Source organism: Lithobates pipiens, unplaced genomic scaffold (genome assembly GCF_037356315.1).
Source record: "Lithobates pipiens isolate NorthernLeopardFrog02 unplaced genomic scaffold, aLitPip1_a1.2 Scaffold_3, whole genome shotgun sequence".
NCBI lineage: Eukaryota > Metazoa > Chordata > Amphibia > Anura > Ranidae > Lithobates > Lithobates pipiens.
The window spans coordinates 252750909-252776934 of NW_027507790.1; the positions used below are offsets into that span (position 1 = coordinate 252750909).

General features: G+C 45.4%; 1 protein-coding gene across 2 annotated transcripts in view; it reads left to right on the forward strand.

Moving 5' to 3' along the window:
* Positions 1-26026, forward strand: part of CTIF (cap binding complex dependent translation initiation factor) — a 361752-nt gene that overhangs the window by 145867 nt on the left and 189859 nt on the right. For both annotated transcript variants that reach the window (XM_077463042.1, XM_077463043.1), the window contains exon 8: positions 21998-22074. In XM_077463042.1, the coding sequence (XP_077319168.1) occupies positions 21998-22074 (77 nt within the window). The remainder of the gene's footprint in view (positions 1-21997; positions 22075-26026) is intronic.

The following is a 26026-nucleotide window of genomic DNA, read 5'->3' on the forward strand; positions in this document are numbered from 1 at the left end:
AAAAAAAAGAAAAAAAAGGGGAAAAAAGAAGAAGAAAAAAAAGCACCTGGAATTCATCCAAAAACACATCAAAAACTCACTGGACCCTAGTATAGTTAAAAAAAAGAAAGAAGAAAAAAGCAATTCCTGGAATGCATCCAGAAATGCATCAAAAATGCACTGGAATGCATTAAAAATGCGCATAAACGCATCCGGCCAAGGGCCAGTTTACACCATAGAAATGCAGTCTGAATGCGTTCCAGATGCTTTTCTGCATGTGCATTTTTGATGTGTTCCAGTTCGTTTTTGGTTGCGTTTTTGATGCAGTCCAGTGCATTTTTTCTTAAACTTAAATAAGGACGTGTTCCAGTGCGTTTTTGATGCATTTTACAGCGTTGCAGTACATTCCAGTGCAGGAAAAATGCAGCATTTTTACATTTTTTTTTTTTTTTTCTGGAACACACTAGAACTGCAAGCACTGGTGTGAACTATGCCATTGGTAACCATATAACCTACTTTCCGTGCGTTTTTGATGCATAAAAAAAACTCGCTGGACTGCATGTGGTTTGAACTGGCCCTAAAGGTATTTGCTTTTCTGTGGTATCCATTTATCAAAGGACATCCAGGGAGATATAAAAGACCCAGGTGTAGCTCTGTAATCATGAATAAATCATTTGAATGCAAGCAGTGTAAGACCGGCCATAGACGGTGCAAGTTTGTTTCCTGCAACCAGTGCCATCATAGGGTCGTAGAGCCCATGGCAAAGATGCCAAAACAGTGCCACCCCCCAGGATGTATGAACTTTGTGTCAGCAAACCCGCCCCCGCAATAAAGTTTGAGCACTAATCTGCACGCTTACCCCCTCAACCTAAATTCTCTTTGAAATCAAATTCTCCCCAAACAAAAATTTCCCATTCTTGGTACAAATCCCCCCCCCCCCACTCAGTGTAAACCCCAACATAAACCTTTGCCCCCACCTTCCAACTTAAATCCTCTCCCTCCCGGAATCCCCCCTCCTAGCACAAGTACTCTACCCCCTCCCTAATCCCGCTCTTCCAGCGCACCACCCCCTAAATTTCCCCTCCTAGTACAAATCTTCCTTAGTCATCCCTACTAGCATATATCCTTCCCCTTTTCTAATACAAATCCCCCCTCCCAAACACCCCTTCTAGCACAACCCCAAAGCCCCCCTTCTAGCACAAATCCTCCCCCCCCCCCATGCGCCCTCCCAGCACAAATCCCCATAAATCACCCTTTCTAGCACACCCCCCTAATCAGACCTGGCACAAATCTTCTCCCCCCACAAATTTCCCTTCCTAGAACAAATCTTACCCATGCCACCACCCAAATTCCCGATTCAGCACAAATCTACACACATCTTTCAATCCTCCATGAGAAAGTGAAGGGGAGGAGAGATCACAGCCTGAACCGCCTCCCAGCTCTCTCCACCTATCCAGCTCAATGCTGGCAGTAGTAGTAACACCGCTGCCAATAGATCTGTCAAAGTGTATGAGTGTAGCGACAGGAGGACTCCACATGGCGCCCCCCACCTCACATGATACCATACTTCTTGCCCACCCCTAGTCCCGGCCCTGCTTGCAACCACCGGGTGCAGGAAAAAAAATTGCACGATTCCCCCATCAATAGAGACAGTGCTGACAGGAGAATCCCCCCTGCCGGGCCATTGTCTGCCATCCCCACTGGGAGAAGAAAGTGATTATTGCTAGCGGCTATACCAGCTGCTTGCGATAATCACAAGGGAATCTGTCAGGCGAGCGATCAACTACATTCAGCCTGCCCACACATGGTTCAAATCTCGGCCGGGTGAGCAGGAACCTACTATAGCTGGCCTAAGTACCTGAATTTGACCTGGTTTTAGCCTCTTAAAGGACCTATACAGCAGAGCTCAGACTAAAAGCGAGACATTTTATGTCTACAGGTGAAACAAACAAAACAAAACCTTAAAGCGATTGTAAAAGGACGGTGCAGTCACAGTACTATAGGTGTCTGCATATATGTCCACCAACATGCTGCCACATATATGTGTATCGCCAGCGGCGAACAGATTAAGCACCCACAGTGGGTGAGGTTATTGGAAGAGGTTTTAGGGGGTTCAGGTTTTAAAAGGGAAAAAGGTGGACTAACCCTTTAAAGTGGGTAAAAAAAAAAACTACCGTATAAACATTTGTTACCTTAATGTATTCTTTGCATTGAGGTAAACAATGTTTAGGTATCAGTGTTGCCACTGGCTCCCGCTGCTGTCAATCAAATCTTGTAAATGACAAGGGAGCAGGGGGCGAGGCCAAGTTCAGCTGTTTGTCACTATAGATGCAGACAGCGAGGCGTGGGAGCAAGCTCGCACAAGTTCCTCCATAGGGTAGTGGCTTCCTATAGGGGGTGCTCGCTGGAGAGGAGGAGCCTGCTGTGCCAGCATGGGGTTCAATAAGAGGAGGTTCAGGGCTGCTCTGTGCAATACCGTTGCACAGAGCAAGCAAGTATAAACCTGTTTGTTATGTACAAAACGTTTGTTTTGTGAATCTGAGCAGTCCCCTTTAAATAGATTTCAACCGCTCTCACTACATCCAGAGAATGTAGTGGCTTTTCTTCCTTAGAACAGGGTTCTGGAAAAAATGAAGGCAGAACAATATCCTGGTTTAGATGAAAACTCGAAACCACCTTCGGTAGAAAGCTAGGCTGAGGGCGCGCTACTACTCTATCCTTTTGAATGATTAAATATGGCTCTTTACAAGAAAGAGCCGCCAAATCGGATACCCTTCTTGCTGAAGAAATGGCTACCAGAAAAACTAGCTTTGTTGTCAAAGGGACCAAGGGAATATGTCGTATCGGCTCAAAAGGCTGTTTCTGTAATGCCGACAGAACGAAGTTCAAGTCCCAAGGGTTCAGGGGTGCTCTAAGCGGTGGATTAAGCCGCGTTACCCCCTGTATAAAGCTTCAGACCAAAGAATTCGAAGCAGTTGGACGTTGAAACAATACCGATAAGGCCGAGACCTGGCCCTTGATAGTACTCAAGGCCAGCTTCATCTCTAACCCCATTTGCAGAAAGGCAAGAATTCTGCATATGACATACTTTCTGGGATGCCAACCCCTGGATTCACACCAGGAAATGTATACCTTCAGACTCATATAATGGATGACTCTGGAAGCTGGCTTCCTTGCATTAATCAAGGTAGATATCACTGATCCTGAAAGCCCCACAATTCTTCAGAATGTGGGTTTCAATAGCCAGACTTTTAAATTTAGCGTTTGTAAGGTAGGATGGAACACTGGTCCCTGCAATAGCAGGTCTGGACGTGGTGGTAGGGTCCATGGGGCCCCTACCGCCATCTTTACTATTACTGCATACCAAGATCTTCTGGGCCATGCTGGGGCCACCAGAAGCACCGACTTCTTTTCCTGCTTGATCCTGCAAAGAAGTTGTGGTAGCAGCAGAATAGGAGGGAATGCATAAAATCGGTGAGAACTGATGCCACAGAGTCACCAACGCATCTGTCCTGCTTGCAAGTGGATCCCTTGTTCTTGACACAAAGTTGTTGATCTTGTTGTTGAACCTGGATGCAAACAGATCTACATCCGGGATCCCTCATCTTTGGCATATAGCCAAGAAGATGTCAGGGTGAAGAGACCATTCCCCCGGGAACAACTGCTGGTGACTTAAGTAGTCCGCCTGCCAGTTCTCTACCCCTGGAGTGAAGATTGCCGATATGCACGGCACATGCTTTTTTGCCCAGGTTAGGATCTGGTTTACCTCTCCCTGGCCTGCACAACTCCTGGTGCCCCCTTGGTGATAGATATAATCCACTGCTGTGGCATTGTCGGATTGGATCCTGACAGGACCACTCTGCAACCTGAATGTCCAGGTCTTTAGGGCTAGGAACGCTGCCCAAATCTCTAGATTGTTGATGGGTAAGGTCCTTCGGTTCTGGACCAATTTCCCTTGGACAGTCGTCTCTTCCAGAACTGCTCCCCAATGAAAGGCTGGCATCTGTTGTTACCACCTTCCAGGTAACTGGTAATAAGGATTTCCCTTTCCGCAGATTCTCGGGTATAAACCACCAACTGACCAACTGAGGCTCTGACGCACCATTGGCGACAAATGCATCGGAAAATGTAGCACCTGGACTTTCTTGTTCCAGGCAGACAGGATACTATTTTGCAGCAGTCTCGAATGAAAATGAGCATAGGGAACCATTTTGAATGAAGCCACCATCTTTCCCAACAACCTCATACAAAGGCAAATAGAAGGACCCTTCTTTGCCCTGACTACCTGAACCAGCTCCTTTTATGGTGCTGATTTTTGCCTGGGGTAAACACCCTCTTCTGGATTGTATCTATAACCGGACCCAAGTACTCTAGTCGTCTTACTGGTTTTAAAGAAGACTTCTTTAGGTTGAGGACCCAACCTAGGTATTCCAGGTAGTTGACTGTGGTGACCAAGCTTTAGTCTAAGCGGGCTACCGACCGGTCTATCAAGAGCCAGTCGTCTAGGTAAGCTATAATCGTTATACCCTGGGCCCTTAATATGGCCAGTGGAGGGGCCAGGACCTTTATAAACACCCAAGGTGCAGTAGTGAGACCGAAAAGTAGAGCTGCAAACTGAAAATAAAGTTTTTCTACTTCGAAACACAGAGATTTCTAATGAGCGGGGAAAATGGCTACATGCAGGGCAGGCATGCATCCTTGATTTTGATTGACGCCAGAAGTTCTCCTTGTAGACTGGAGACTACTGATCGAATTGATTCCATGCGAAAAGATCAAATTTTTAGGAACCAGTTTAGATCTTTGAGATATAGAATGGGTCCAACATCTTCACTTGATTTTGGTACTGTGAAAAGGTATGAATAAAACCTCAACCCCTGCTCTTCCATGGGGACCTCCATGATCACTTTTTGCGACAAAAGTCGGTCTAACGCTTGAAGGAGAGACTTCTTTTTCTCTGGGTCTTTGGGAACATTTGATCTGAGGAGACGGAATTTCTCTGAACTCTAGTTTGTAAACTAGAGTTATTGTGGAGACCACCCATCTGTCCTGAAAATCCTCCTACCAGACCCTTGAGAACTGTAGCAGTCTTACCCCCACTCAAACTCATAAAGAGGCTTTAGCGCTCTATCTTGTAGGTTTCCTCCACTAGGACTTCTTTTGTCCCCGGGGTTGACTCTGAGTTTTACCTCTTGAACCTGATGGTGGAGGCCGTCCCGACTGGCTGAGGCTCCCGGTAACGGGAAGGTTTTATATAGGGAGCTAAACTTCCTTTCTAGGGTGTGCCGGTGTCCATCACTTAAAGGTACCTATATAACCCGTACAGTAAATACTGGGGCTCTGTGTCCCGTGATGTACGAATAAGAAAAAAGATTGCATTTACAATCACTATAAAAAGACACGGTCCACTGTTGTCACCATCAGGAAACCTTCCCTGAGAAGTTGCACCCAGCTATCGCTGGAGAACATATCTGCAAACTGGCTGCAGGAGATGAGCAGCACTGAAAGGCAACAACCTTCAAAAACTTTAACGTATGTGCTGCTTACATCTACTTGAAGCACAGTTTTTTTTTTTTGTTATCTTTGAAAGGTGACCTTGGGTGTTCTGAAAGGCGCCTATAAATAAAACTTATTATTAATATATCTTGAAAAGCATTGAAAGATCCCAGATTTGTCGTCTTGTCTGAAGAATCCTTTCATTGTCTGTTATTATTTCGTTTTCCCAGCCTGTTGTGTCGAGCGGGGATTTCAATATGCAGCTCAGTCCTGCGTACTTCCCATTGTCTCTGCCCCACCCCCGCCATGTTGGTGTCAATGGGAAATAAATCCAGAATTTTATCTATCATGAGAAAACCTATTTCTTCACTTTATTGTAAAGCTCCTAGATTGCTGGAGGAAATAATGTAGCGAGGCATTTCCTGCTCCTTGAAATGGGTCCCTGGTTAGGAAAGTCCTCACCCCCCTCCTCCTCCTAGCATTTCCTCTCCAGGTTTATAAATAGATGCGGCTACACACACAGGGATTTCTGTATGCGGCCCGCTTCCTGTCTGCTGCCGCCAGGTAAAGGCGATCAATTGAGCTGATGACTGTGACCTTCCCAGTGCTGGAGAGCACGTGGAATGCCTGGGAAATACCCCGTAAAGATAGGCCCGTGTTTTCTTGTGACATGGGCCTGTATCGCCATTGAAAGATGCAGAGAAGAGAGGTCTGCTTTACCCATCGCATGCAATTTTCAATTCTTCCGCTTTTAAAAAAGACGGCTGACCACACCAATAGTGAAGGATTAAAAAAACAAAAAAACAAAAAAAAACCTTTACGCCTGCTGTTTTCATAGCCTACCACATGACCCAAAATAATTGTCCATCAGTGATCATGTAATCGGGAGCCCATCCTACTGGCTCTAGATCTCTACTGTGAGCTGTCAGTGACAGTGTGGTCACAGTGCAGGGGGCGCGCGCAAATGAGTGTACTCCCAACAAACGACAGTGATTCATTTATATCGGGCATCACTAAATGGCGGATCGGATCCGGACCCAATCACTGTCCCATTCGGACCACAGCAGTCACGCCATTTAGGTGCCTGTTCTTCTCTCAGCTGTCATCCTTGCATAGCCAACAGCGGGAGGCAGGATGGTCCAGGTGGGCACGAGGTGCCCTGAGTAAAGTGATTGGTTGCTAGGGCAGTCAAAGTAACCAATCGCCAGCTTGCAGCACCTACCCTTCATTCAGATCTGCTGTGCCTCCCAACTGTGCAAAGTAGGGGAGATGTTAAAGGGGGGGCTAAGAACATTAGTGTGAAGGGTTAATGTGGGGGAGTGAGCTGAGAACAGTAATAGGGGAAGAGGGTGGAGGGGGAGTACTTCAATGAGGCTGAGTACTGTAATGGGGAAAGGGGAGTACTGTAAAGAGGGGTGGGGGGGGGTGCGGAGGACAGTAGTGTAGGGGAACTGGGTACTGTAATGGGGGGGCGGCTGAGGACAGTAATGGGAGGGGGGCGGCTGAGGACAGTAATGGGAGGGGGGCGGCTGAGGACAGTAATGGGAGGGGGGCGGCTGAGGACAGTAATGGGAGGGGGGCGGCTGAGGACAGTAATGGGATGGGGGGGCTGAGGACATTAATGTTAAGGAGCTGAATACTGTATTAGGGTGCTGAGTACAGTAATGTGGGCGACCTGAGTACTGCAGTAAGGGAGATTAGTATTGCAATAAGGGGGTGCTTAGGACAGTAATGGGGGGGAGCTGAGTACTGTAATGGGGAGGGGCTGAGTACTGTAATGGGGAGGAGCTGAGTACTGTAATGGGGGGGAGCTGAGTACTGTAAGGGGGGGGGCCTGAGGACAGTAATATGGGTGAGCGGAGTACTTTAATGGGGGCTGAGCTGCATGGTGCTGCAGGACCATGCGGCTTGGCACATGCGTGTGCTAAAGTGAGGGGCGATCCTCTGTGGGTTGGAAAATGTGCAATTTTGTGCATGTTCTCCAGCTGCAGAGATGGGAAAGCCTAGGAGTGAAGGGTGCTGTGATGTGAAGGATCACATGTCATACCACAAACTCCTCTGCTGGAACAAAATTTTACTAACCGGACGTCCGTGAATTTTAATTCAGTACCCCTGATTTATATGTTGGCTTAGAAGAAGGCCCCTCCCACCGCTGCCGTTCACGTGCTCTCCTGTCCCATTGGTGGTCCCAAGACCACTGCAAGTATTCGGGTTGGCTGAGCACCGAGAAGGAGGAGCATCCAATCCCCCTCCTTCGTGGGAAACAATGCCAAAAGCGAGTCAAAATTTGTTTTGTTTTTCGTTTGCTGGCCAGGCAGGTGCCAATTAAACCAATCTGTGTTTGATCAGCTGCCTTGGAGGGCAGAGGATGGATCAGGGGTCTAATAAAGAATACCTGCCACTGCCCAAGCTATGATAGCAAAAAAAGTTGAATAAAAAATATATAAATAAAAAATGTAAATGTAAAAAAATTGTAAAGCACGCCCACCATGCTCACATGCAAATGCAAACTTGCACTACACATATGTACGGTGATTTCGCAGCTCTCATATGAGGTATCGATGCCAAGTGAGAGCAAGTCTAGCGCCAGAGCTCACATTGAACTCTAAACTTGTGACTTGTAAAGGCTTTTAAAGCGCCGCCTGTGGTTTTTTGCCATTTGATGGGCGTACACAAATCGGGAATTATATTGTGTTAAAATGCACACGACCAGTTTTTCCGTCAGAATAAACTGGCGGTTTTTCCGACAGAGTTCCACTGAAACGGACTTGCCTACACACGATCACACCAAAGTCTGATCGTTTAGAGCGCGGTGACATGCAACACGTGCGACGGGACTAGAAAAGGATGTTCAGTAGCCAGTAGCTGCCCTTGCATTGTTTTTGGTCCGTCGGAACAGCATAGACATGAGTGGTTTTCACAATAGAAATTGATTCCGTCGGAAAGATTTAAAACGTGTTCTATTTCTAGGTCTGTCAGAATTGGAAAAAAAAAAAGTCCACTGAAGCCCACACATGATCGGAATATGCGATGAAATGATTTCGTCTGACTTTTTCTGCTGGAAAGTCTGACCGTGTGTACACGGCATTAGTGTATCTTTTCCTGAAAATTTGCTTTGGTAAATGGCTGCACAAATTCCGTGAGATATAAAAAATTGCAGCAGCCAGCATTTTGTTCTCCAGGGCCTCTGCTTTCAGAAAATATATACTGGGGGGGGGGGGGGGTTCCAAGTAATTTTTCAGCAAAAAATAAATACATTTTGATTTTTAACATATATTTGGGAAATGTCAAAATTGCCCCGAGCAGTAAGTGGTTAAGACACATTGCATGTAAATAAAGAAAAATAATTTGTGGAAAGGGAAAACACTGCAAGACCCAGGACAGGCATCCAGGTGGAATGGATGGGAATGAACATGGAAGCAATCCATCACTTCTGGGTTTGGCTGCCACTTTCCTCTGGTGTTGTGGTGAGTGGGGGACACATGAGATCTCATAATAGAGAACCTGTTGTCGCAGTATAGTATGGTCCCCTATGTAATTGCAATAAGGTTAAGTGTTAAAGAAACATAATAAAATAAAAAATAACTGCATACGGTATATATAAATGTGTATAAAAAAAAAGTCATAGTTATATATACATTGTGTGTGTGTGTGTGTGTGTGTGTGTATATACACACACGCACAGTATCTCGCAAAAGTGAGTACATCCAAGACCCTGAAACGGCACTGCAGCACAGTGGCCAAGACCATACAGTGGTTTAACAGGACAGGTTACACTCAGAACAGGCCTTGTCTGAGGTTGTTCTTGGAAAATAGATGTATGAGTGCTGCCAGTGTTGATGCAGAGGTCGAGGGGGGGGGGGGGGGGCAGACAATGCACCGCACACTGCATCAAATTGGTCGCCCCAGAAAGAAGCCTCTTCTAAAGATGATGCACAAGAAAGCCCGCAAACTGTTTGCTGAAGACAACCAGACCAAGGAGATGGATTCCTGGAACCGTGTCCTGTCGTCTGATGAGACCAAGATAAATGTATTTGGTCAGATGGTGTCAAGCGTGTGTGGCACCAACCAGGTGAGGAGTACAAAGACAAGTGTGTCTTGCCTACAGTCAAGCATGGTGGTGGGAGTGTCATGGTCTGGGGCTGCATGAGTGCTGCCGGCACCGGGGAGCTACAGTTCATTGAGGGAACCATGAATGCCAACGTGTACTGTGACATACTGAAGCAGAGCATGTTCCCCTCCCCTCGGAGACTGGGCCGCAGGGCAGTATTCCAACATAATGACCCCGAACACACCTCCAAGATGACCACTGCCTTGCTAAAGAAGCTGAGAGTAAAGGTGATGGACTGGCCAAGCATGTCTAAACCTATTGAGCATCTGGTGGCAGGGCTGGACTTACCATTGGGCTTGACTGGGCTCAAGCCCATGGGCCCCGCCTAATAGGGGGCCCCATGGTCCCCACTGAGATACACAGCTGAGTGTACTCGGCTCAGCTTGGCTCACAGTCATGCCCAGTCCCACCCTATGATGGACATAACACAGGGACTGTGAGCCGAGCTGAGTACACTTGGCTACTCTCGGCTCTGCTCGGGACTACAAGAGGACCCGAGAGCCGCCGAGATACACAGGACACTGCATCTCGGTGGCACCATTTTTAAACTTCAAGACTGCAATGACAAGGCTGCCAATGACACTGGGGTAAGGCTGCAAATAACTAGGCTACACTGACAAGTCTGCAAATGACACTGACAAGGCTGCATTGATGGGCATTTAAATTTAATTTTTTTCCTTAAACTTCCCCCTAAAAAAAATTTTCCTTAAAATTCCCTCCTAAACTTGGGGTGCATGTTATACGCCGATAAACACTGTAATGTATAGAAGGTAGGGCCCGAAAGTGACTCAAGCCCAGGGGCCCCCACCAACCTAAGTCCTGCCCTGTCTGTGGGGCATCCTCAAATGGAAGGTGGAGGAGCACAAGGTCTCTAACATCCACCAGCTCTGCGATGTCATCATGGAGGAGTGGAAGAGGACTGGTGAACTCCATGCCCAAGAGGGTTAAGGCAGTGCTGGAAAATAATGGTGACCACACAAAATATTGACACTTTGGGCCCAATATGGACAGTTTCACTTAGGGGTGTACTCACTTTTATTGCCAGCGGTTTAGACATTAATGGCTGTGTGTTGTTATTTTGAGGGGACAACAAATTTACACTGTTATACAAGCTGTACACTCACCACTTTACATTGTAGCAAAGTGTCATTTCTTCAGTGTTGTCACATGAAAAGATATAATGAAATATTTTCAAAAAAATGTGAGGGGTGTACTTACTTTTGTGAGATACTGTGTGTGTGTGTGTGTGTGTGTGTGTGTGTGTGTGTGTGTGTGTATATGTATATGTGTGTGTATATATGTGTATATATATATATATATATATATGCCTACATACATGCATGCATGCATGCATGCATACATGCATGCATACATACATACATACATACATACATACATACACTATAAATATATACATTGTAGCCAAATTTCATTTCTTCAGTTGTCGAACGTTTTACTACAAAAATGTGAGGGGTGTGCTCACAGATACTGTGTGTGTGTGTGTGTGTGTGTGTATATATATATATATATATATATATATATATCTATAATATGTCTATCTCCATGATGCGAAAATGCACACTTATGAGTTGTTACCAGTGGAGACACTGAGGGCAATAAATATGAGAGGTGTCTAATCCCTCTCTGCTCTAGCCAAGGCTAGGAATCCAGTTTTGGCTCTGCATACATGTTTATTAGGTCATTCCAATGAATTCCTTTCTAGCAGGAGAAGGATCTTTGTCCCTAGAATACCCTTTTTTTTTTTTTTTTTCTTTCCCCCAAACAATAATTCAGACAGAAAGCAGTTCCTTTTTGTTCTGATTTCCTCGCAGTCCGCTGGCGGTGTACGTGATGATCGGCAGGTATTTTGTGAATGGCTTATTGACGTTGTGACTGAGGAGCGAGGGACAACGTGACTCGGCGTGACTCCTGGCTGGAGAGCGGGCTGTGTGGTCAGCGTTCGTCTAGAGGAAGCGCTCTTCCAGTACTGTGAACAATGTCGGGGTCAGCCGTGTGAACCTCCCTCCTACACCCTCTTCCTTCCATTGTCAGGGGGATGTGCGGCTCCCTCGTGTAGGCCGCTGTTTGGGTGAGAGAATTGTCAGGAGCGCAAGTCTGATGGTGACAGGTGCCAAGAGGAATGTAGGTGATAGGTTGTCAGTTTGTGGGGGGACATTCTCACCATTGTTTGTGATGGCTCTGTGTTACAACAAATACAGGGCTAATATTTTACCTTTTCTGGTTCCTCCCTCTCCCCCTCTTCAACATGCTCATTGGATTAAAAAAATAAAAGAGTTCTGTTTTTATTACATAGCTTATTTTAGACCCAGTAACATTATCACTGGGTCTCTGTGCTTGTTTGTACGCTGCGGGCAGATCATGGCTGATTGGATGGGCCAACAGGGGGCTGAAACCATCACAGCACCCTCCCTCAGTACTCCTCTCAAGATCCCTCAGTCAAGTTTCAAGCAGTGGGAAGGGTTATGCAAATTATTATCAAAATTATGGGCAGTCACCAGTCTAGAGTAGTTGCCCTTCCTAGCCGAGCTGCATTGGTATGCAGACTGCCCTAGGTACGTCCACACGTGTTGCTGAGCCTCCATGATTTAAAGAACTGACATCCATCGAATGAAAGGGGAGAGTTAGGCCTCTTTCACACGAAGGGTTCAACCAGGTCTGCCTATGGACCTTGTACCGGTTTACACCCACCTACCTCTGGTCTACTGAAAAAAAAAAATGGAAGTGGATCAGTCCCCTTCCCGTCTAGGCAGATCGGTTCACAGGGCATTTGGGCCTCTCCTCTTCCAGTGTAGGCGAATCAGTTCAGAGGGCAGTTGGATTCATCCCCTTCCCTTCTAGGCGTATTAGTTCAGAGGGCAGTTGGGTCTTCCTCCTTCCCGTTTAGGTGAATCGGTTTAGAGGGCAGTTGGGTCTGTCCCCTTCCCATCTAGGTGAATTGGTTCAGAGAGCAGTTGGGTCATCCCCTTCCCATCTAGGTGAATTGGTTCAGAGAGCAGTTGGGTCCACCCCCTTCCCACCTAGGTGAATCGGTTCAGAGGGCAGTTGGGTCCATCCCCTTCCCACCTAGGTGAATCAGTTCAGAGGGCAGTTGGGTCCATCCCCTTCCCATCTAGGTGAATCGATTCAGAGGGCAGTTGGGTCCATCCCCTTCCCATCTAGGTGAATTGGTTCAGAGAGCAGTTGGGTCCACCCCCTTCCCACCTAGGTGAATCAGTTCAGAGGGCAGTTGGGTCCATCCCCTTCCCATCTAGGCGATTTAGTTCAGAGGGCAGTTGGGTCTTCCTCCTTCCCATCTAGGCAGATCGGTGCAAACTGCAGTTATGTCTGCCCCCATGCCAGCTAGGTGAATCGGTTCGGAGGGCAGTTGGATCTGTCCCCTTCCTGTCTAGGCGGATTTGTTCAGGGAACTGTTGAGTCCGTCCCTTTCCCTTCTAGGCAGATCGGGTCAGAGAGCAGTTGGGTCTGTCCCCTTCATGTCTAGGCAGATCAGTTTGGAGGGTAGTTGGGACCATCTCTTTACCATCTAGGCCGGTCGGGTTGGAGGAGAGCAGTTGGATCCATCCCCTTTCCGTCTAGGCGGATCGGTTCGGAGGGCAGTTGGGTCCCTCCCCTTCCAGTCTAGGCAGATCAGTTCGGAGAGTAGTTGGGTCTGTCTCTTTCCTATCTAGGCAGATCGGTTCTTAAGGCAGTTGGGTCTGTTCCCTATTCCCTCTAGGCGGGTCTGGAGGCCAGTTGGGTCTGCCCAATCCGCTCTATTAGCGTTCGCTCTTCAGAAACTGGGCATGGACCTGTCACTCGCACGCTCTGATCAACAGGGGATCAGCGGACAGATGCCCTGCTGATCAAAACGGAGTCTGCCCCATGTGAATGGGACCCTAGGGAGGGTAAGACTGTGAAAGAATAGACTAGATGTTGCTGGACGCCCTACAAGTCAGTAAATGAATTAATGAATCTGACTTCTAATGCACATCATGAGAAGCTCACAGTGTGCAGTGAAATCAGAGTAAGAGTTTTCAGGAGAGGAGCCGGTACATCTGTGTTTATAAGCCAGCACCTTGGTGCCGCAGTCAGGTCTCACCTTCATTCTCTACGGCAGGTGCTTCACCCTCAATACCTCCATGTTTGATTTTTTAAGGACAGGCATGTCAAAGTGAAATATACCCCAGTCTGTTGTAGAGGGCGTATTGCTGAGACTGGGGGGGGGGGGCTCCTTTTAGTGTAGTGTTCCTTTAACTCTGTGCTCCAGCTGCACATCCATTGTCCTAAGGGTTAATACATATATATGTACATATATATGCAGCTGGAACAAATACAGGCGCTCTTCAACTTCCTCAATTACACAGATCTTTCAACTTTCGATTGCCAGGTGTCGGAAACGTGACTCACCGCGCGCATCCCTCCTGTGAAATGTCAGCATATCCCCCCCCTCGCGCCCGCCGTTCACATGGGCTGCATTCTCTGCTGGTTCCACTGAATCGTATTTACTTTTATTTCTAGCTTTAGACATGTTTCAGAACAAACTAACAAACAGATCCATTGCCAGGATGCAGCTGCCTGCCATAGCGGAACTCGGCTACAAAAGGTGGGATAAGAAGTTGGGGGGGGATCTGCAGTTTCCAATGACCTGCTTGTTCAAAACCGATGATTGGGCAGAACAGCTAAGAAATCTGAAATCTTTTCAAGTGGAGTCCTAGATTTATTTCCCATCAGGATCCCTGTTTACATACAGCTTCTATAGTGCTGTCTATCGGTGCCTCCTATCTGCGCCCATCAGTGCCGCCTTATCATTGCCCATCAGTGCAGCCTCATCGGCGCACCTCAGTGTAGGAAAAAAAATTACCTGTTGGCAAAAATATTTATGAAAAAGTTTTTTGTGTTTTTGTTTAGCAAAAAAATAAAAAACATGTCATATGGGTACAGTGTTTCATGACCACGCAATTGTCGTTCACAGCGCTGAAAGCTGAAAAGGGGGGGGGGGGGTGAAAGTGGCCAGTAGGCAAGTACTTAAAGTCTCTTTAACAAAACAGCCAAAAAAACAACAACTTACCTGCTATGTGTAGTGTTTTTTTTTTACAGAGCAGCCCCAATCCTCCTGTTTTCGGGTCCTCGATCAGTGCTCCTGGCCCCTCCCTCTTGACGAGTCTCCCCAGACCAAGCAGATCCTCAGTGCCCGCCCGTGCCCCCTGCCAGTGCCACCTAGCAATAGGCAACAGTGCTCAGTTCCACCCATCAGTACCACCTATCAGTGCCGCCTTATCTGTGGCCATCAGTGCCGCCTTATCTGTGGCCATCAGTGCCGCCTTATCTGTGGCCATCAGTGCCGCCTTATCTGTGGCCATCAGTGCCGCCTTATCTGTGCCGCCTTATCTGTGCCCATCTGTGCCGCCTTATCTGTGCCCATCAGTGACGCCTTATCTGTGCCCATCTGTGCCGCCTTATCTGTGCCCATCTGTGCCGCCTTATCCATGCCCATCTGTGCCGCCTTATCTGTGCATATCAGTGCCCACCAGTGTTGCCTCATCAGCGCATATCAATGAAGGAGAAAAATTACCTGTTTGCAAAATTTTATAACAAACTATTAAACATGTTTTTTTTTTTTTTTTCAAAATTTTTAGCAAAAAAAAAAAAAATCCCAGCAGTGATTAAATATCACCAAAAGAAAGCTCTATTTGTGGGGAAAAAAATAATAAAAAATGTATTTGGTTACAGTGTTGTATGACCGCGCAATTGTCATTCTAAGTGCATCAGTGATGAAAATTGGTCTGGGCAGGAGGGGGGTTTAAGTGCCCAGATAAGCAAGTGGTTAATGTTGCAATGCTGGGATTGGCCCACATCTATCACATGGTACAGGCTGCCGATTTTGGCCCAGGTACTTTGTGATCACTGGTGACCAATTGCACATCACACAAAGTGCTAAATAATATTGTCATGAATGGATTCTATTCATGACTATTTACTCGGTGTGTGCAATCATATGGTATCCAGGTCACTTGCAGCAACCCAATACTGAGCACCATAATCTGCTAGGGTCACAGGTCACGACTGCTCTCACATGTGTGCTCGCTCCCGAGCCACCCTGTCTGAGTCTATTGACACAGACCTGGCAAAGCGACCCCGCCCCCCTGGTCCCTCGGCACAACATTTAAGTGACATCTGTCCAGTGAGGAGGGAGACAGCGGTGAGAGCAATTGCTCTCATGCACATCGCTGGATTGGATCAGCCTCAGGTAAGAATAAGGGTGTGCTGGTGAGAGGGGTTATGCTGCAAAACAGAAGTTTTTTTCACTTTAATGCATAGAATGCATTAAGGTATAAAACCTTAAGGCTATAGAACCATTTTAGGGCAGGCAGCGGGAGTCATAGGCTCCTGCTGCTGTCAGTTATACACCTGTGCGGAGGGAGCAGGGGCGTGGCTTACTGTTGCCTTGTGTTTCTATGTATGCACACAGTTTGGACATGAATATGCTTGAGCACATGGGTGCCTCTATAGAACCCTGCTTGCTGGGGAGGCACCCTGGAGGAGTGGACAGCCCCAGTGGGGGAGAGAAGGTAAGGGACCGCTCTGCAATATTTTTGCACAGAGCAGCTAAGTATAATGCTGGATTTTCAGTGTTGCCATATAATTATAGGACCACAGGGGAGTATATTTTATAAAGGTCCTCAATGCTAAACTCCTGAGCTTCCTGCAATAAAGACCAGTCACTGCTGCTCTCTCCCCTTGAGTAGGGTGACTGGTCTCGTCTCCACCCTTCCTGTAGTTTTTTTTTTTGCAGGCTGCCTGTAGTGGGTGTGGTCTGTTGGGTCCCTCCCACAGCTTTGCTCTCTGCACAGGATATGTACAGCACAGTGGTGATGTCACTGCTAATTTTACAAAGTAATGACCTGGTTTTCAAAGGCATTTGGTGCACACTAAGTAGATTTATATCCTTTGTGACTACTGAGGAATATGTTTTTTTTTATTTATTTATTTATTTATTTTAATATCCGGGTTCAGTTTTAATGGTAATACTGTACTAATTACTCAAAATGGTGTTCTCATAGAAAATACAATATACTTTTCCCTTGGAAGCAAAGTATTGAAAATCTTATCACAGTTTCATTTCCTCCCATATTGATTAGTAGGCAGAGTATTGATTAGACCACTTGGCACCCATGTTAACACCAGATGTCGATATGCATATATATTTCCCTTTGCAGGAGCAAATATTTGTTAGGGGGGGGGGGAGTGTTCTAAAAGAATCATTTGGAATCACAAGAGAGATTTTTGCATGTGCAATAAGCCTTTTTAATGAGCTGCGTCTGTCCCGAGTCCAAAGTTTTCTGCGGTAACTAAAAGCAGATCCTTTAATGTTGTGAGTGTTGCTTTTCTTACTCTTGACGGGCCTTTTGTATCGCCGGATGATCTTTTAAACGTGGTGCTCTTCTAGGAAGTCTTAACGATAATTGCTTTTTCATTAGTTGGCAAAATCTTCAGAGGCAGTAAAAGAAGATTTTATTTTTTTGCAATCTGGGGATAAAGATCGGAAGGTCAGGATGTAAAGTGTGTAGAATGTTAATGGCAGAACGGAACACATCCAGTGCATTCTTTACCCTTCTGAACCCAACCACGTCATAATCGCTGGCGGGATTTTAGTTTTTTCATAAGATCACGCAAACCTCAATTAGGATGCATGGCGGTATCAGATTTGTCAAGAATCGACATACAGTCAGGTCCATACATATTGGGATATCAACACAATTCTAATCTTTTTGGCTTTTTACACCACCACAATGGATTTGAAAACAAAAGAGCAAGATGTGCTTTAACGGCAGACTTTCGGCTTTAATTTGAGGGTATTTACATCCAAATCGGGTGAACCGTGTAGGAATTACAACAGTTTGTGCCTCCCACGTTTTAAGGGATCAAAAGTAATGGGACAATTGGCTGCTCAGCTGTTCCATGGCCAGGTGTGTGTTATTCCCTTATCTCATTTACAAGGAGCAGATAAAAGGTTGAGAGTTCATTTCAAGTGTGCTATTTGCATTTGGAATCTGTTGCTGTCAACTCTCAATATGAGATCCAGAGTGCTGTCCCTATCAGTGAAGCAATCCATCATTAGGCTGATGAAACAAAATAAACCCATCAGAGAGAGATGGCAAAAACATTAGGGGTGGCCAAATCAACTGTTTGGAACATCCTTAAAAAGAAAGAAGGCACCGGTGAGCTCAGCAACACCAGAAAACCCGGAAGAGCACATAAAACAACTGTGGTGGATGACTGAAGAATTCTTTCCCTGGTGAAAAAAACACCCTTCACAAAAGTTGGCCAGACAAAGAACACTCTCCAGGAGTTAGGTGTATGTGTGTCAAAGTCAACAATCAAGAGAAGACTTCACCAGAGTGAATTCAGAGGGTTCACCACAAGATGTAAACCATTGGTGAGCCTCAAAAACAGGAAGGCCAGATTAGAGTTTGCCAAACATCTACAAAAGCCTTCACAGTTCTGGAACAACATCCTATGGACAGATGAGACCAAGATCAACTTGTACCAGAGTGATGGAAGAGAAGAGTAAGGTGAAGGAAAGGTACTGCTCGTGATCCAAAGCATGCCAGTGAAGCATGGTGGTGGTAGTGTCATAGCGTGAGCATGTATGGCTGCCAATGGAACTGGTTGTCTTGTATTTATTGATGATATGACTGCTGACAAAAGCAGCAGGATGAATTCTGAAGCATTTTGGGCAATATTATCTGCTCATATTCAGCAAACTGCTTCAGAACTCATTGGACGGCGCTTCACAGTGCAAATCGAAAATGACCCGAAGCATACTGCAAAAGCAACCAAAGAGTTTTTTTAAGGGAAAGAAGTGGAATGTTATGCAATGGCCAAGTCAATCACCTGACCTGAATCCGATTGAGCATGCATTTCACTTGCTGAAGACAAAACTGAAGGGAAAATGCCCCAAGAACAAGCAGGAGCTGAAGACAGTTGCAGTGGAGGCCTGGCAGAGCATCACCAGGGATGAAACCCAGCAGCTGGTGATGTCTTTGTGTTCCGAATTTCAAGCTGTAATTGACTGCAAAAGATTTGCAACCAAGTATTAAAAAGTGAAAGTTTGATGGATGATTGTTAATCTGTCTCATTACTTTTGGCCCCTTTAAAAAGTGGGAGGTACATATACAAACTGTTGTAATTCCTACACCGTTCACCTGATTTGGATGTAAATACCCTCAAATTAAAGCTGAAAGTCTGCAGATAAAGCACATCTTGTTTGTTTCATTTCAAATCCATTGTGGTGGTGTATAGAGCCAAAAAGATTAGAATTGTGTAGATGTCACAATATTTATGGACCTGACTGTAAGTCCGTACTGCATGTGAAATCATGTGGACATACACCCAATTATGTCTGTATGAGTTGAGATGCGTACATCCTGTGCTGCCGCCGTTGCTAATTGCTCACTGTTAATATTTAGATCTCCCATGAATGTCATCTATGCATTGCAGGCGCAGAATGACCTCAGAGTTTTTGTCATTCAGAACAGCTGAATCCTGAGGTCATTCGGCACCTGCACATGGAGGTTTGTCCATCAGGTCTGCTTTGCTTTTGAATGACAGCGGGAGGCGGATCCATAGCCACTTTCAAATCCACCTTACTGCCGTGTGCTCTCAATTAACCCGATGGGGAACTAGATTCGGAGTTCTGCATCAGGCTCCGCCCACCCAGTGACAAATTCTTTCCCGAATATGGGTGTTGCCTGTATTTGGGTAGTGACATCACCTGTGTCCCTCATTTACATTTAGCTTTCGGCTGGGGAATCTCCCAGCCGACAGCCGAATGGGGCCGGGGATACGGCACAGTGTGGGAAGTTCGCACATACACGATGGCTTCCTGACACTGGCACCGCCCTCTCTGAGTACTGGTGTATCTCTGTACTCCAGCCCAGAGTTGGTCTGATTTGTATATGCTCAGTTGTTTGTTCTTTTAATAAAAAATAAACAAATGTCATGCTTACCTGCTCTGTACAAAGAGCACCTCTGATTCTCCTCCTCTTGGGTCCCTACCGGCGCTCCTGCCTCTTCCTCTCCACTGAGTGCTCCCATAGTAAGCTGCTTGCTATGGGGGCACTCATGCATGCTTATTCCCAAGCCCCACTCTGTGTGTTCATTGACACACACAGCGTGGTTCTGCCCCACTCCCTCTTCCTGGCTGTGAATGACAGCAACAGGAACCAATGTATCTTGCTGCTGCCTCTGAGCCAATGAGGAGGGGAAGAGTCTGTGCCGCATGCAGAATTTTTTTTACCTTAAAGCAAAAAAAATGCGCTATAGTGGATCTTCACGCTCCCTAACCCCCCCACCCCCCCCCCCCTTTATTTTTTTACCCCTATTTACCTGGTTGCAAGTCCTGCCCATTTAAGATACTCACCTGCCCAGTGGATCCATCGTTGTCCTGCAGAGATCTGCTTCTTTTCTGCAAAACCACCCGCTCCGCCATCTTCTTCTGTGAAGTCATCGGTAAGCTGCAGGCTCTTCCTTGTTAAGTCGGCTGCTTCCCAGTTACGCGCCAGAAGAATGCCAAATTTGTTCAGCAGAGGAGAGGGTGGGTAAGAGGCAACATACTTAGAGGGTGAAGATCTGCTTTAAGGTTTAAAAAAAAAAAAAAAAAAAAAAAATTCTGCCTTTAGAACCATCATAATTGCCACCAGTGTCCTAATCTGAGATCACACGGTAATTCTTTAGGGCCAGCCATACAAGGTGAGAATTTCTTTACTGCAACCATGAGTTGCAGGAAAGAGATTTGCACGCTTCCCCCATTTTACACCGACTGTGCTGACACGGGAATTGGCAATTGTCTTCTCCCGGGGGAGGGGACGGGCACGGGAAGCCGTCCCCACCGGGAGAAAACAGTGGTTATCGCTAGCAGCTATAGCAGCCACTTGAAATAATTGGAAGTAAATATGGCAGGTTGGTTGTACCCAAGTTGATCAATCAACTTGGTTTAATCAGCCTGCCCATTAAGTGCTCAAATCTCAGCCGGAGCTGGACCGCCCATGATACAAACTGTGTATGGTCGGCCTTAGAATTTGTCGCTGCCTTAGCTACAGATTCCTAAATTGGCGAGAGCAGAATCAGAATTTGCCACATGTGTCAGTAATGTTGCCAACACTGGCATCAATGCTTGCCTGAATTAGGCATAGGTAGTTCTAAAGGGAACTACTGCCAGAAAAGTGCCTTTAGGGCTGTTTTAAATTCCCCAGACTATATATTTTCTGCGATAGAAAGCCTGCCTGATGGCATCTTTTAAATTTTAAAATGCCACCCTGTGTTGATGAAAGTAAGTAAGGCCCGGCCATAGATGGTTAGAATCTTGGCAGGTTCAGCAGGAACCAGCCGGGATTCAAACCGTGTGTGGGCAGGCTGAATGTACCAAGTCGTTCAATTCACTTGACACAACCGGACTACTGGATTCACTTGCTATTATCGCTATTGGCTGCTATAGCAATAATCGCTTGGGCAGGAGGGATTGTACTGTCTACGTTTGATGTGGGGCACCGTGAAAACCAGTGGTTGCAGGAAACAAAATTTTCACCGTCTATGGCCTGCCTAAATCTCTCCTGCTGCCCACTCTGCCAAATACCGTTCCAGTAAGGAGAAATTGGCGTCTGAAGTTCACTTGTGTCCCGCTCTGCACTCAATGGCTCCTCCCTCCGGCCCCAGACATCGTTGCCTTCTCCTGTAGTAATGAAGGGGTCAGCTGGAGAAACCACAGAAGAGCGACGCTCCCAAAAGTGACAGTTTGCAGGCAGACTGGCGGTGAGCGGCGTTTGTCGGTGCAGTTAGCGGGAAAGTATTTTACGCTCTTCTTTTACAGCTTTTATGGGGGGGGGGGGGGATTACGGTTTAATAGCAAAGTTTTTCTTTATAATATCAATAAATTGAATACGTTTAGGGATTGCTTGACAATACTTTAAAAACTTGTAGCGTCGGAAACCTTCATGTGGAAGTTTAACTAAGTTAACTGCGACTCTGTTGTAAACACGGCTCTCATGCGGCATTGTCTAATGCACAATACAGGTCTTTTTGTTTGTAAATTCTAAAAGCACCGCGTGCGTAATACAGCCACAAAGATTGTAATTCTATTCATAGGCGGAAAGTTAAAACGCCAAGGTGAGCTGCCGCTGGCGCAGAGCAACGTTACCTTGGTAACCTATTTATTGCATGTCCTCACAAGGTCTTCTTGCCATGAGTGCCGTGTTTTTTCCCTATTGAATCTTTACGTTTTTGTCTTTCGCATGTTTTTCTCATTGCGACATACAGACTCTCGTTGCCGGTGTCACTGTAGGGCATGTTGTTTGCTAACAAAGTTTCACAGAAGTTTAACCGCCATTTTTTTTTCCTGTCTCTCCCCTCCCCCAGGATTATCACCCGCTGCCGAACGAAGCAGAGATCGCACAAACAAAAAAGTTATTCCGGAGGAGAAGAAACGACAGGCGGTAAGGGTTGAATTGTGTTGTTAAATGTCTGATTGGACGAATTTTAAAGGAGATTTTTACCTGCAGATAAGGAGGAACTCCGGACAAATATCAGACAACTCGAGTGAGGGGCAGCACCATGGGCCAGTCTGTGCTGTCAGTCTAACAATGTAAACACACTTATAGGAGGGGAGGAATGTGATGGCTTCATTAGGGTTCTGCTGTCTTTTCAATGTCCCCGTAGCAGACTGGCAGACGAGAGGGTAGGAGAGGAGACCCTAGAGGAGAGGATGGCCTTACATGTTCAATCCACTTGTACAATATTCCTTTTAGATTTACCAAAAAAACATATACTATAAGGTCAAAACTTAACTTTCCATTGTATCCAATTATACAGACCCTTGCATTACATACTTTAAGGTAAATCTAAGGGAAAATTGTACATGAAAATTGAACATGTATGTCCAGCCTAAGGCTAAGGCTTAATGTACAGGGGATGTTTTACAACCTCCCCTGAACGATTTTACTTGATAGATAGTAAACGACGCTTAACCACTTCACTAAACTGGGACTTTTGCCGCTTTTCTTCCCAGACCAATTTTCAGCTTTCAGCGCTCTTGTGCAAATACTCGGTATCGGCACCGATACTAGTATCGGTTCAACCCTAATGGAATGCCTGCCTGTTGGCATCTTTTAAATTTTTTGAAAAACCACCCTGTGTTGATGAAAGTAAGGAAGGCTCAGCCATAGATGGTTCGAATCTCGGCCGCTTCAGCAGGATCCAGACGAGATTTGAACTAGCGGTCGACCGATATATCGGCTGATATTTGGGGTATTTTAATTAATCGGCATCGGCCGATTGTGCTGATAAAAAGGCTGATATATCTTCAGTGCGACTTAAAAATGACTGTGATAGAAGTCAGTGCAAGTTGCCTGAGTCTTCAGTGAAGGGACTTGTTTCCTCTCTGGGCAGTCTGCCAAGAAAAGAGAAAAGAGATACAATGTTTACACTTCTGAATGAGCTGAACTCCCTGTGTAGGAGTTCTCAGTTTAACTATTTAAAGACTAAATCTTTTCTGACACTGGTTACTTACAAGTAAAAATCCTGTATTTTCTGCTAGAAAATCACTTAGAACCCCCAAAAATGATATACATATATATATATATATATATATATATATATATATATATATATATATATATATATATATATATATATATTTTTAGCAGAGACCCTAGGGAATAAAATAGCGGTTGTTGCAATATTTTATGTCACACAGCATTTGCGCAGAGGTCTTTCAAACGCATTTTTTTTGGAAAAGACACGAATGATTTAAAAAAAATAAAAAAAATAAAACTAAAACAGTAAAGTTAGCCCTTTTTTTTTTTTGTCCAAAAGTTTTGATTACCTGTTTTTGTGTATTTAATATATATAGTTTTATATATATATATATATATATATATATATATATATATATATATATATATATATATATATATATATATATATAAATTATACATACAAGTGAACTGATTTGAGGTTTGTTTTGTTTAATAAATGTTTAAATGTAATACATTTTCTATATCACTTATTACTTAAGCAGGCAGGCATGGACGGTAAAAGGCTGCTAGTTTTAGCGGCGCTTAAGGGCCGGTTCACACAGCAGGCGAGGTGAGGCGACTCCGACTTGCCTCGCCGCCACCTGCCGCGGCCTCAGCGGCGACTTGCAAATGACTTCTGTATAGAAGTCAATGCAAGTCGCCCCGAGGTCGCCCAAAAGTAGTACAGGAACCTTTTTTCTGAGTCGGAGCGACTCGAGTCGCTCCTCTCAGAACGGTTCCATTGTACAGAATGGGGGCGACTTGCGAGAGCGAGGCGAGTCGTGTCGCCTCGCATCGCCCGCTGTGTGAACCGGCTCTTACCGTCATTTTAGCGGTGCTATTCGGCTTCTAGCGGTGCACTTATAACCCAGCTAGTGGCCAAGGAAGAGGTTAAATACGCCCGTGAAGCACAGCTGCCAAATCGCATTGCACTTTGGCAGTAGTGCCTATTCATTTCAATGGGCAGGAGTGGTGGAGGAGCGGTATACTGAAAAATGCCCCAGTGTGAATGGTGCCTGTTAGATTTTATGAGATGAAGGAAAAAAAAAACGGCTTAACATATTGGCCCAAAAAATCATCATTGGCACGATTTCTAAATATCGTCATCGGCCAGAGAAAAACTCATATCGGTCGACCTCTAATTCGAACTGTGTGTGGGCAGGCTGAATGTTCCAAGTCGATCTTGCTCTTTCAATGAGAATTGCGCAGTCATGCTCCGCTGTACCCAAATGAAATTTTTATCATTTTGTTCACACAAATAGAGCTTTCTTTTGGTGGTATTTATTCATAAATCCATTTTTAATTTTTTGCTATATATGCAGAAAAAAGAGCGGAAATTAAAAAAAATATATATATATATATATATTTTTTACATTCTGTTTTAAAAGAAATCCAACAAAATCTAATTTTGTCATAAATTTAAGCTAAAATGTATTCTGCTACATGTCTTTGGTTAAAAAAAAAATCCCGTGAAGTGTATATTAATTGGTTTGTGTGATCACGGACAGATGTACACAGACGATCATGTACAGATGTGTGCAGATGATCATTGGGACATGTGTTTTTACTGTGCGGGGACATGTGTGGGGACACTGGACCGGTGATCAGTGTGTAAAAAGCTGTAAAAAACAGCTCATACTTACTGATCTCCGGCTGGCTTCAGCGTTTTGCTCTCCTCTCCTCACGGACAATTTCCGTGTGAGGAGAGGAGAGCCGATCACCTAGCAACCGGCTCTCTATTTACATCACATGACGGCTGTGATTGGACACAGCCGTCGTGTGATCAAGAGGGCCAATCACAGAGCCCTCCTACCGATCGGAGATGCTCCGTGTCCAGGTGACACGAACGCATCTGGATCGCGCCGCTGCGTGGGGTCGCGTGCACTATCCCTCTCCTTCTGAGGGACGTTCTTGAACGTCTGCTCAGAAGGAGGAAGCGCCCATCCGGCCGTATATGTGCAGTGGCCGGGTGGGAGGTGGTTAAAAACAACCGTTCTGACGCGTTTACATGCCACGTTTAGCACGGTGGCGGTTTTTTTTTAAATGGTCAAAAATGAAAAATGTCTATAAATAAAAAAGTGGCTAAACGCAAGTTATCGCGTTTACGCGCTGTTACAGGTGTTTGGCGTTTCAAACGCATTTGTTTGCTTTCCAAAAAATGCTTCTAAACTCGACTGCCTAGAAACCACTATAAACCATCCTGTGTACATGTACTGATAAGATAACAGAGGAGAGTTCAGGGGCAGCTGAAAAAAATGCCCAACTGCTTCTGAAACGTCCGTTTACCATCAGCAGTGTACACGAGGCCTAAGGCCCCATGTACACAGGATGCTGTTAAATGTGCGTTCAGAGGCCGTTGGATGCTTTTTTCAACTGCCCTGAACTCTTTCAATGTTATCCTATGTGACCATGTACACAGTCTCGTTTATTGGCGTTCTTTTACAGCTGTGTTTAACAGTGTTTCTTTGGAAGCAAAAAAATGGGTTCAGACGCAGACGATTTCCACGTTTCAGGCGCTAAACCCGCGTTTAGACGAGCTTTCCTTTATAAGCGTTTTTAAAGGTGCCCTATATTTTAGACCTGAAAAGACAAAAATATGATGGCAAACAATGAAAAAACATAAAAAAATATAGTTAAACATCTTTTAATTACTTGCGATGATTCATAAACCATATATATTCATACTTTTTCAAATAGAAAGTCAAATGTGGCAATGGACATGCGAGTGAAATAAAAAAATGTTGCGGTAGGTACGCAGCACTACGTACATGTTTATAAAATATCCTGCCGACATTTGCTGCACAATCAAAGAATGGGTCCAATAGCGACAAACTATGACTCTGGACCTCTCACGCAATTTTCTATGTCGCTC